General features: G+C 39.5%; 1 protein-coding gene across 4 annotated transcripts in view; it reads left to right on the plus strand.

Annotated features, from left to right (window-relative positions):
• COX16 (cytochrome c oxidase assembly factor COX16) overlaps positions 1 to 13,494 on the plus strand; it is a 50,867-nt gene that overhangs the window by 30,526 nt on the left and 6,847 nt on the right. For all 4 annotated transcript variants that reach the window (XM_071809278.1, XM_071809279.1, XM_071809280.1 and 1 more), the window contains one exon: positions 6,141 to 6,203. In XM_071809278.1, coding sequence (XP_071665379.1) covers positions 6,141 to 6,203 — 63 coding nt within the window. The remainder of the gene's footprint in view (positions 1 to 6,140; positions 6,204 to 13,494) is intronic.

Below are 13,494 nucleotides of genomic sequence, written 5' to 3' on the forward strand. Positions count from 1 at the left end.
TTTGGATGAGGGAATTGAGTGCACCCTCAGTAAGTTTGCAGATGACACAAAATGGGGTGGGAATGTTGATCTGCTGGAGGGTAGGAAGGCCATACAGAGGGATCTGGACTGACTGGATCGTTGGGCTCAGGCCAATTGCATGAGGTTCAACAAGGCCAAGTACTGGGTCCTGCACTTGGGTCACAACAACCCCAGGCAGTGCTACAGGCTCAGGGAAGAGTGGCTGGAAAGTTGCCTGGCAGAGAAGGACCTGGGGGTGCTGATTGACAGCCGGCTAAATATGACCCAGCAGTGTGCCCAGGTGGCCAAAAAGGCTGGCAGCATCCTGGCTTGTATTGGGAATAGTGTGGCCAGCAGGACTAGGGAAGTGATTGTCCCCCCATACTTTGTGCTGGTGAGGCCCCACCTTGAATCCTGTGTTCAGTTTTGGGCCTCTCATGACAAAAAAAACATTGAGGTGCTGGAGCAAGTTCAGAGGAGGGTTACAATGCTGGTGAGGGGTCTGGAGCGCAAGTCTGATGAGGAGTGGCTGAAGGAACTGGAGTTGTGCAATCTGGAGAAAACGAGGCTGAGGGGAGACCTTATCGCTCTCTACCACTACCTGAAAGGAGGTTGTAGCATGGAGGGTGTTGGTCTCTTCTCCTGAGTAGCAAATGATGGGACAAGAGGAAACGGCCTCAAGTTGTGCCACGAGAGGTTTAGATTGGATATTTGGAAAAAGTTCCTCACGAAAGGGGTTGTCAGGCATTGGAACAGGCTGCCCAGGGAAGTGGTTGAGTCACCATCCCTGGTGGTGTTTAAAAGATGTGTAGATGAAGTTCTTAGGGATGTGCTTAAGTGCCAGAGTTAGGTTAATGGTTGGACTCAAACACAAGAGATTCCACTTAAATTTGAGAAGAAACTTCTTCTCAGTGAGGGTGACGGAACACTGGAACAGGCTGCCCAGGGAGGTTGTGGAGTCTCCTACTCCGGAGACATTCAAAACCCTCCTGGACACCTTCCTGTGTAACCTCATCTAGCTGTTTCTGCTCCGGCAGGGGGACTGGACTAGATGATCTTTTGAGGTCTCTTCCAAGCCCTAACATTCTGTGATTCTGTGATCTTGAGAGTCTTTTCCAACCAAAGTGATTCTATGATTTACATTTATATGTAAATGATTACATTTTACGTTATATGATTACGTTTTACGTGCCAGAAATATTTGTGTTACAATCAAAAATTTCCCTTTATTGAGTGTAGAGAGGCCGAGAGTTTGTTGCCATGCACTGCAGGAGTCCCTGCTTTGGTGGGGGCTGCAAGCACCAGGTATTCTTGCTTTGCTCTGAAGTGGTGCCCCTTGTCTGTTCCCTGAGATGGACCTCTTTGTGTGGCAGTCACATTTTTAAAGGTTTTTAGGTACTTACAGCCTCAAAAAGGTGCCTACTAAGAGTTCTGAGAATATTTTTGTGCTTAATCCCTATTACTTTTAGCCAGCTAAGAAATTTTTTTTTGAGTCTGTAGCTTTGGGAATCTTTTGAAGTTAAAAAAGGGTAAATCTGAAGGAACAGTGGAATGTAAAATGGGACAAACCTCTAATTTGAAAACTTTATTCTTAAACCTTTTTTGAGATTCGTCTATGTACCTGCCTTTGCACTTCCAAATTGCTGTACTATTAAATAAGCCCATATAGTGCAAAATACTTTGAGAATCGCAGAATGTTAAGGATTGGAAGGGACCTCGAAGGATCATCTAGTCCAATCCCCCTGCCGGAGCAGGAACACTTAGATGAGGTTGCACAGGAAGATGTCTGGGCAGGTTTTGAATGTCTGCGGAGTAGGAGACTCCACAACCTCCCCAGGCAGCCTGTTCCAGTGTTCTGTCACCCTCACTGAGAAGAAGTTTCTTCTCATATTTAAGTGGAACCTCCTGTATTCCAGTTTGTATCCATTACCCCTCATCCTACTGTTGGTTGTCACCGAAAAGAGCCTGGCTCCATCCTCCTGACGCTCACCCTTTACATATTTATAAACATTAGTGAGATCACCCCTCAGGCTCCTCCAAGCTGAAGAGACACAGCCTTTCCTCATAAGGGAGATGCTCCACTCCCTTAACCATCTTTGTGGCTCTGCCCTGGACTCTTTCCAGCAGTTCCCTGTCCTTCTTGAACTGAGGGGTCCAGAATGGGAAACAGTATTCCAGATGTGGTCTCACCAGGGCAGAGTAGAGGGGAAGGAGAACCTCTCTCGACCTACTAACCACCCCCTTCTAATACACCCCAGGATGCCATTGGCCTTCCTGGCCACAAGGGCACAGTGCTGGCTCATGGTCATCCTGCTGTCCACCAGGGCCCCCAGGTCCCTTTCCCCTACGCTACTCTCTAACAGGTCGTTCCCCAACTTACACTGGAACCTGGGGTTGTTCCTGCCCTTGTTATATTTCATTAAATTTTTCCCCGCCCAACTCTCCAGCCTGTCCAGGTCTCGCCGGATGGCAGCACAGCCTTCTGGCGTGTCAGCCACTCCTCCCAGCTTAGTGTCATCAGCAAACTTGCTGACAGTGCACTCTGGTCCCTCATCCAAGTCACTGATGAACATATTGAATAGTACTGGAATGTTTCATTCATTTTTGCCACAAGCGCTACATAGGAAAACAAACAAACAAACAAACAAAACCAAAACAAATATAAAAGGCAAACAACAACAAAACCCACACCCCAGTAAAAAATATAGTAAAGCCTGGACAAATGATACTTGCAGTATTGGTTTCGAAGCCTTGCAGACAGCATCTCATGAAAACTGTCTGAATACTTGCGTTAAGTATTTAGATAGATTTTCAGTAATGATTTAATGTGAAGTTATGCTGTAATTGTAAGTTCACACATCTTTGAATTCCATATTTGAAGACAAAGCTTGAATATAAATGGATCTTAAAGGAGCATCTGAGATCTTGCCTGACAAGAAGGAGTCCTCTAATGTAACGGGATATTTTCTGTTCCTTCCTGCCTCCTAAATAACGGTGCAGAGGACATTGCCAGGCTGTTATGGCACTTGGACTTTGTCTGCTGCCCTCATCATATTTACTAATAGGAATTTGTATTCAAAATTTAGCTGGTGATTCATTTGCTAGTACATAGCTGAATACTTCTAGCTCATTTGGCAGTAAGTGTGTTGGCATAGTGGGCATCATGGAAGCAAAATGTGTGTGTTTGTGTTTGAATCTTCCAGCAGATGTGTGATACAAAGGAGCAACCGCTTTGTCATGAACACTTTCCTGGCTCTGCCCACATTCTAAGCATTCCTTGGTTATGGTCTGTGATTGCAGCTCATATTTATGTTCATCTGCCTTTTCAGAATGAAAATAGCACCATTCTGTTTTTCTTTCTTTGTTCTTTTCCTGTTGTAAAGACACTGCAGCATGGTACAAACACTGTGGAAACAGAACTTTATAATATACTTTTTCTCAGCTGCCATATTGGTTCTGAAAACAGTTTGTAACCCATCTGCCTCCATTTGGCACCTGAAAAGCAGGGGTTTGCAATCAAGGCTTTAGAACGTGCAGATGACTCAATTTCTGTGTGAGGTTGAGTACTAATACGTTTAAATTATTCTACATAGGTAAGTGTGTAGGGAATAAAAAGGTAAAGATAAGAGGAAATACATACTTGCTCCCTTTTTTGTGTGTGGAACTTCAAGCAAAATAACATGTTCTGCAGAGTGGACTTCGAGTCTTCATGTGACTGTGTGTTAAATATTAAGAGCTTGCCGAGTTGTGTGTATAGTTTTCCCTCAAAACACAGTATAACTACTCTTTTTTTGTAAGTTAATTTGCCGAATAAAATTCCTGCTTCTAAAGAAGCAGCAGTTTCTCTTCATTGCTCATTTACAGGATAACTTTCTGTCATGAGAAATTTCAACTCACGTCCTTAATTTCTTCATTTTCGTCAATATTACAGCTACAGCATCAAACAGTTGTGAGTATTGGGATGCTGTGTCCCAGTTCTACCTGGTCTTCTCCCTTTGTGTGGGCAGGGAAGAGTGAGGACACAAGGAAATCTGAGGACAGAAGGGCCTGGAAGGGAGGAGAAGCAGCATTAACATCACTGCTTGTTTCCCTTTACCTTACACAAATGTGGCCATGCGAACACCACACATCAAACAAACACACAAAAAATTGCGAAAATAAAACTTGATAATGGGGATATTGAGTTGTCTTTGTAAGTTAAATTCTGGCTATGATTATTAAGTGAAAATGCTGTTCCAATCGTTATCTCATGAAGGGAAAACATAGGAGGGTATAAAACTCGCTTGCTTCTTTACTTGCTGGAGCATTTATTTCGCTTTGTCCATACATGTATTGTGAGAACACCAAGCATAACAAATAGTGTTTGCTTTTAGTTTTGAATACAGTAGGGTCCACGATCACTCTTATCTCTGTGAAAGCGAGCTCCAAAGCCTGTCTGACTGCCCAAAGAGTTTGCATTTCTGGCCGTGTGATGGATGGGTTAGTTGTTCTAACGAAGCATGGCTGTTGTTGGAGGTCATGGTCACAGGAGAGAGGCAATCCATCTTTAATAAGGGGCAGTTCTGTGGAGGCCTTGAATGCCAAGGCAGAGATGCAGCATTTCATTTTTTATTTGATGTTGAGGGCCAGTGCAGAGACACTACCTTGTTTTACAAGGTTTTTTTTTAATTAAAAAGAAGGTGGGAGCTGTATCTTGTACAGACTTAAACCATTTTAGATGTTTTGGCTTAGCTCCCAAGTGTAATGAGTCTGGAAGTTGCAAATAAATGCATGTATTTCTATGGCCAGATCTCTGATCAGATAAGGAAATAGAACCTCTGGCCATGCACAGATGGTGTTAGACTTGCCAGTCTGAGCATCCTTAGGAACTGAGATCTCACAGGTTGCATACTAACTAGCAGGCAGTGTCTGTAACCGAGGGGAACATTATGGCCTAGGGAAATTTTTCAGAGCAATCCCCATCAGTACAGATAGTAAGTGTGTATTTTTAGTACCTCTGAGGTTCAGGAGCTTGCATTGGGGCGGAATATGAAGGTGGATCTTGTCAACAACCAGGCAAATTCTATAATATTTATTCCCTGCTTTTTTCTTTTCCAGACTGCTTATAGACATTTGAGGTTGATTGTGGCAAAGAAAACTCAGCCCTCTCCATTGAGATCAAGAAGAAGCAAATTAAGAATAACAACTTTTTTTTTTTTCTGAACTAATCGTAGTTGGGCTAGTGTGCCAGGGATGTAGAACTAACCACATTACCAGTCTCCTAACACATCTGGCTTGTTGAACACTGGTTGTGTTTAAGGTCTAAAATTGAGAATGTTTTCTCATGGTAGATTTATTTGATATTTTAATTGATTAGCCTAAAGACTACATCTGAATACTGCATATGTAGCTTATATCTGTTTGAGGAGAACATTAAATGGTTTCTCTAAGCATGAAGAATGCTAATTATCTTTTTCCCCTTTGCTTCTACTCCTAAGCCTGTGGGAGACAGATGTTACTTAGTAAAGGGAGGGATAAACATAACTGCTTCTGGGCGCAGAAGCTGTTAAAATGTGGAATGTATCTGCTGTGTTTCACTGACATGTCTGTTCTTAGATTTGTTCTTTGAACAAACTTCTCTGAAAGTTGGCAGGAATCTCCAGCACTGTCAGTACAGAATCAAAACGAGGAAAGAGCTGTGTGTTCACCAGAAAATGGGAAGTTTTAACTCATGCTTAGACTTTGAAAACCAGAATATATATTATACCTATGTACCCAACACAACTTCCAGGAGTAAAATATGTAGTGTGATGGCAATTTTCTCTTTCTTGGTCTTTCTTGTTTCATTTGTTCAAGGCTTTGTTTAGTTTCACAGTTTCAAACAAAAGTTACAGATTCAAGTATCTAAGGTAATGCAAGGGCAGATCTACTTACAAATGTGCTTCCTTTTTGATTTGAGAAGTTTGGCTGTTGACTGGTCTCTTTTCAGCCCAATTCTTGTACTGTGTTCATCGTCCTGGTCTCTGAACAAACAACACATAAACTCATTTAGAGGAGAGGAGGATTTGCATGTACCAATATTTAGTTTATTTGGGGTTAGGATTTATTTTAAAAAATTCTTAAACAAAAATAGAGTAAAAATGTTTGCTTTTATCTTGCAGGTTGATCCAGCTTTGAAAGAAAAATTAAAACAGAACACTGTAACACTGGAATCTGAATATGAGGTAAAATAAATTTGTTGCTTGGGGCTCATAACCTTGACTACCCTTGATTACCCTGGCCGCTAGTGGGTTGTATCTGTCCCTAACTAAAATTAGATCAGCCATCTGCCTTTGACTCACTGATGTCCAATAAAAACAAGGTTTTATGTAAAGGAAGGTTTTTGAACATGCAGTGCCTCTTTCTTAACATAGCCTTACTTTGATGTCCAGGTGCCAAGTACAGTGGTACAAATAAATTCCACTATTTCTGTGGTTAACCTACTCTATAAATGTAGAGCTGATGTTGGCCTTAGATGGAATGTGTATACATGTATGTCAAGAATTCCACTGCATGAGTATTTATGATCTTTAGACCAAATTACAGAACAATGTGCTTGACATGCTTTTTGTTATTTCCTGCTTCTGAAACTTATATGTATCTTTCAAACAACTGCTATTCCTTTTTCACTATTCAGAAAATTTTAGAGAGAAATATTTCACTCTTTCCTTAACAGTGCATTTTCTTCAAATATTACTGAGCACCAAAATGGCTGTTTTGGCCAGTTTAATATCCAGAGTTTCATAAATCTTCAGGCCTGCAAAAAGCTGTGTTAGGAAAACTGGAAAAAGCCTCCCCCCATGTCTGGAAACAAAGATAAAGGCTATATAAGATAATTTTTAATGTTCTAAAATTATTTGGATCAAATGTCCAGCTAACACTTTATCTATCTCCGTGGTCTTTATGCTGAACACAGGTTTTCTTTTTCTTCCCATAACACATGCTCGTCATAAGCCTTTGAAGAGCAAGATTGCACCCATAGCTCTCATACTTAGGTGTCCAAATGGGAGTACATGGTCTTGCTAATAAAACCTTTCTGTTATATTACTCTTTTATGATTTGTCTGAAATAAAAATAAAGATTACCTTTTGTATTTTCACATGCCCAGTTTCACAGAACATCTGTCTGTCTGTCAGGTTTGTGACAGTGTTTTATCAGTGTTGCAAACAGTTTTGGGCCATCCACCTTCTACAAAGATCTGTGTTTTATGCTGTAGGGAATAAAAAGATTTGATCCCTGAGTACATAGGGAAAACTCCAATGGAAACTCAAAACATAAAACGCCATTAAGTTCTGATTGCCTCTGGGATTATTGTGTCTCACTTTTCATAGAATATACTGTAAGGCTGCACTGATTTATTTATGTGGAAGAACCACAAGCCGTAAGAAGAACCACATCACCTCTCTGTTTACCTCACTACCTAACCTCAAAATCAGCTGCTCTGTATTCAGATGAACCTTGCTTTCTCTCCAGAAGATAAGTAAATAGTTGAAGGATAATATTTAAATGGTCATAATTGCGTTAGCTTTATGGATACATCAATGGCAATAAAAAGTAACCAACATAACGATGTATCACAAGCCTAGTTGGGCAATGAGGCTGCTTCCTGATGGACAGAAATGACAGAAGCAATCTTATTTTTTGCTTAATCTAACCTGCAGAGAATTTCCAGGCTGAAATACTTCCAAAGTAGAGTTTGGGTCTCATAGAGGGCAGACAAGTTCAGCAAAATAAATGGATTTGCCTTCTCACATAATGAAAATGGATTCAGATTATTGTTTTGAGCTCTAATCTCAATGTATACTTTACTATAGGCACCAACTTGCAAGCACTGTGTATATTAATTTCTTGCTTCAGTGAAACTTGTGGAACTACCAGCAGTCATGCACATGCTTTGCAGGCTCCACACTGTGTGACAATTTTAGTCAACGTTGCCTCTGTATTCTGGTCGACAAAATCTGCCCAGTCACTGAGTTACAGCTGTCATTTAGAAGACTAGTTTTCTGTGGGCCCTATGTGTTTCGGGTTGGGTGGGTTGAGTGTTCAGTTGTTTTTTTTTTTTCCCCCCCTTTCTTTATTTTTTGACTTGTCCAAAATATAGCTTTTTAAGAACATCTTTTAATTCTTTATATAGGTCACATTAGAGGATTACACTGGTGGCTGTTACTGAATATGGTATGATAAGAGGTCAAGGGTAGTTTTAAAAAAAGTTGCTGTTTTGATATGTAAAGCCTTATTTTACATTATTATTCGCATTATATCTGCAGCTGTTACTGAGGATACCAAACCAGCCCTTTTGAAGCATGCTTGCCTGATGCATGCAAATGTCTATCAGCCCTCCCTAAGACTTTTTAAAATATCATATGGTCCTTACAGAGATGTACATATTGAATACGTACTGAATTGTTTTAGAATATCAGAATTTCTGCTGTAAGTATACACCTTTATGGGCATATTGATAAAGACATTTCTGATATTTTAAACACGTTGAAGTCTGCATTTTGTCTCCAGTGTGGTGGTGAAAAAAAGTTGTAATCACAGATTTGATCCATTTACTGTGAGGAAATTAAAATACATTTTCTCATCTTCTATTTTACTGAATTAAATCTTCTCAAACTATAGAAAATTTACTTCATTTCATATAGGAGTATTTCTGGACAGGATACTATTTTGAGAAAGAAAGAATTTGCATGTGTAATTCATACTGCATTTCTTATAGCTCAGATCTGTTAATAATGCCATTTATCTTGTGCCTTGGGACGTGCCAGAGAAGCGAGCTACCTTTGCATGTGTTCTCTGTTGTTTATGTATTCCTGTCACACGCATTTATGTCCTCATATGGCCAATTAGTCTTTGCTGCTCCCCTTTACCTAATAAATCACAGCTCTGTCCACTACTGACACTGGTACTAATGTGAATGTAGTTCTTGTTGCTGAGCTGGGCCTTGTAGAACATACTGTAAAAAATGTCAAGTGCTTGACCTGTGACAAAAGCCTAGAGTATTTTATTTGAAAGCACAGAAGTATTGTTTGAAAGAGGGGGATAAAAAACTGGTCACTGCGATGAGTGAAAAACATCCCTGTGGATGTTTAACAATGACAGTACATTCCTTTTCACTAGTTTAAATGCAATCTCAAAATAACGTTCCTTATTCTAGCACTCAGTTTCTGTAGTTTGTGAAATTAATGGTCTAGTACGCACTAAAAATTCTGGCCTCATTCAGTTACATCAGACTCCAAAATAAAGAATTGTTGTTTAGGGTTTTTGAAGGAAATAAAAACATCTTTAGGAAGGATTTATTAACATTTTACAATGGAAAAATGAATCTGAATCAAATATGTGATGTCTAGTGGGAACCAATGGCAATTGATGGCAGAGGGAAGAATACCACAATGAATAAAAAATGTGAAGGATTGCTATAGAAACAGTAAATGAGAAGTTGTAAAGCAGAGAAGATTGATAAAAGATGGTAAGGACATCAGAGAGTTGTCTGATGCTGTGGCACAAAGAGCTAATTCAGCCTTTATGAATATAAACAGGAATGGTAGATGGCAGGAATGGGTGATTTTATTTTGGAGTGTGGCACTGATGAGGCTGATACTGAAATACTGTATCTACTTCTGGTGTCCACATTTTGAACAGGGCTTTAAAAATGGGATAAGTTGCAGAATAGGCTGAATAAATTAACTCAGGGCTCCAGAAAATGCCTGAGAAGAAACTTAAAGATTTAAATCTTTATAATGGTGCTGAAAAGAATGTTAGTTATATAGGAATACTTTCGTAAGAAGAAAGTGCCAGCTAGTGAGGATTTTTTTATTATTATTGCAGCAAAGATACTAAAATTAGAAGTCCATTATTAATAGACAGGAACATCATTTGAACACAGGAGCAAGAAAAATAGGTTCTCTGTCTTTCAGGATATTAAAACTGTAAAACTTCTAAGAGTTTTCCTTAAACTGGTTGCAAGCTATTGGACTCAGCATGGCATAAGTGAGTGAATGTGTTAGTCTGCGAGTAGTCAGTCTAGAGAGCACTGCTTTCTTGACTTAAAGTTTATGAATATTGAGCAGGTTTTGCTCCTTGTGATTTGATAAGTCACAAACAATCAATGTTAGCTCTGGACAAAAGTTGTGTGACTGTTTGTCCTGAGAATTACAGCAAAAGTATTGTAACTGCAGTATTAAAATGTTTATTCATGACAGTTCAAAAAGTATGGAGAGGTCGCTTGGAATATAACCCATGTATTTACTATCTGAAGAGCAGAAGAGTTTGAATAAGCTCTTTTAAAAAGATTTAAACCACTTAATAATAATTTGACTTAACTTTGGGGATTATAGTGCTGGCAGAATGGATGAAACATTTTTTTTTCAGGAAGGGACAGTGTAGTAACATAGCAATTTATAGTATTATATAGATGTGTCAAAGTGTGTGGACATGGAGGACTGCTCTAGAAGGAAGGTAAGTCCTGAATGCCAGTGATTGAAATCTGCAAGTATCTTGTTGCTGCCATTATCAGTACCAGAGGATTTTGTTGTTAAGAACGAACACATTAGCATATTGAATGGGGTTACTTCAGTGTCTGGGAAGATACTAGTGGCTAAATAGCTTGATGTTTGAGAGATGACAAAAATGTTGGGGAAAAAAAAAATCCCTCCTTAGTGACTGTTGTGGCATTAAATGAGGTTGAGGTATTATTCTTTCTTCCTTTAATCACGCCATCCTTTCCATGCTTTCTTCTTTGTCAATGCATTGTCCAGCCTAGACATTAGATTCTGACTGTCCTCCAGGTTGTGTTGGGATGAGAGGAGTTTCTTGCATTTTGGTTTATTCATGTGTAAAATGGTATGGAGAGTTTTTATTTCACTGTGAGTCCTCATCATTAATGTTTTGTAGAGAAAGACAACGTGGTGTTAGTTTATCATTAGTGGAAACTGCTGTGGGAAAGGATTGTGGTTAGAATAGTTTGTGCTAGGCATTTTATTCTGAGTGTATGTGCAGTCCACAGCCAGGCTATGGTTTGCTCCTTTTCTTCTTGACATCTTAAAAGTCTTGTGTGCCATAGTTCAAAACATTATCAGAGCAACACAAGAAGGTGGGATTTGGTGGTGGGTATGACATAGGAAGAGTTCTGGTGGAAAAGCCTTCTTGCAGGAAGAAAGACACTTAACCTCCAGAGGAATGTCAACAGGGTATCACTTTTTACTGGTCTTATTTCAGGAATTCATCTCTGTTAAATAGTCCTGTAAATTCTTTCCTTGTCATGTTTATAACATGTCTCTTTGCACAGGATTTTCCTTAACCATGAGCTGTTTCTTTCATGTGTGTTGCATTTGCAGTTTGCTTATCCCATAAGAAATCTTCCTATAAGAAACCACCTTCTTATGAAGGTATTTATATATAACTAACATTCTTTTCAGTACCTTTAAAATATCTAAATCTTTAAGTTTCTTTTAAGGCATTTTCTCAAGCCCTAAGTTAATATATCCAGCCTTTTCTGCAGCCTATTCCATTTTTAAAGCCCTGTTCAAAATGCGGACACCAGAAGTAGATCCAAAAATCTATGATTTCTTAAAATTGGAAAACAAAGTGGGACAGTTAACAGTGCAATCATACAGCAAATATGATCAGACATACAAATGCCTGTTATAAATAATCTCTTCTCCTTATCCTTTCTCCTCTCTCCAAAATAGAATCCTTTGTACCTGCTTGCGTGCCCTGAACACTTTGGATTTTTCTTTTTAATCTCAGAGGAATCAAGCAACTATTACCATGTTAGGGCCAACACCGTGTGTTGTCTCAGTCACAAAAAAGAAGTTTGAGTGGGGAAAGTGGCATTCATGAAGCATGGCTGAATTCTTTTATTTATTGTCCTGAGGGATGCTGCTAGCTTCTACCCGGCATTTTCTTGTGCAGCCGACTAGGTGGAAATGTTAAGCACTTCTGTCATACTAATGGGCCCCCAGTGGGGAATTGCTAGATCTTTGGTATGAAATACCTCTGAAGTAACTTTAGTATGACGTATGGGAATTCAGCTACACAGTTGTATACATTCTTCCCATTGACTGCCTCTAAAGAAGATATAGCAAAATGGACAGTTTTGAAGGAAGCTCTTGTCTCAGCAACCAGGCACAGTGACTTTTTGCAAGAATATCCTCCTTTTTGTTTTGCCTAGCTTTTTTTTTTTTTTTTTGGGTTGGGGGCAGGGCAGGTAACGGTTTTATAAACAATATCTGGAATATTCTGTGATTGCCAGTGTACTTCCAGATGATGCCCACATGGACACTCAGGCTAAATTTTAAATCCTTTAGAAGGTTGTGATATTAATGAAATTCTCACATGTTCTTTGCTTCTCAAATTATTGTTACCCATCTTTATTTAAAGCTGAGACTATACTGTACAAATGTACTCTGCAGCAGCAAGTTGCTGTCAGAGAGTCAGTCACTGTCCTAAGAGACTTACTCGTCAAACAGAAAAATGAGATATGAGATGATGGTGAAGGCTGACCATGGAGTTTGCATACTTTTTATCTAAAAAACGAAACTTTAAAAAATTGAATAGAGAAGTTCCCTATTTCAACCCCTGACTTAATCGTACATCTGGTATGACTTGAGTTTTGCCCAGTTATAGCTGGGAGCTGTCACTGAGAATTTCAGAGGCTGTGGGAAATGCTGTTGGCAGTTCACTGTGTAATACTCCATCTTGTTCATGGCATCTACCCAGCAAGTCGCTGGAGAACCAGTGTCCCACTGTGCCATCCTACAGCTCTAACAGGAAAATAAAGGGTCTTTAAACACAATGCAGTTCAAAACCAAAATACCCTCCAACCATAGAAAGACCCCAGCACTTACCTTCTAAAATTTCCACTTAATTCTTGTAAAAAATTTAGATAGATGCCTTGAGCCTTCTCAGATAGAAGTCTTTCTGATTTGATTTTGAAGACCTGTTGGTTCTGGTAGAATGAAATGTAGATTTATTCACGGGTCGTTTGTGTGCTGCACATCCAACAGTATTGCTGAGGAGTAGCTTTACTGTCACTGGCAATATAGCGGGGGGCTAACACCCATAATACTGTTGTTATCAAACAGATGGGGGATGTTAGCTGCAGAGAAGAAACAGGAGGAATTTTTTTCCTATGTGAATTTTGCCCAGCAGCACAAATTGAACAGTGGCCATTGATGTCACTGAAAAAACTATTTATGGCTGAAAGGACTGTGTTAACATTTAGCCAAAACCATAGTTTCTACACAGAGAAAAGCATTCTGTTTCAGCATATAAATGGTAAAGCAAGTTCTGGAAAAGAGATAAGTAGAAAATCAGCAGGAAGGTGTAGATAAGAAACAAAAAGTCCTAAACGACACTAACCCTGTGTGAATGTTACCTGAACTAACTGAGGCCAGGATAGAGAAGCAGCACGTGAGAGATTTAAGTCACCAATTCAGAAGGGTCAACTACTTAGTAAAAAAAAAAATTGTCCAC

The sequence above is a fragment of the Patagioenas fasciata genome, chromosome 5 (assembly GCF_037038585.1).
Source record: "Patagioenas fasciata isolate bPatFas1 chromosome 5, bPatFas1.hap1, whole genome shotgun sequence".
In the NCBI taxonomy this organism is placed as follows: domain Eukaryota; kingdom Metazoa; phylum Chordata; class Aves; order Columbiformes; family Columbidae; genus Patagioenas; species Patagioenas fasciata.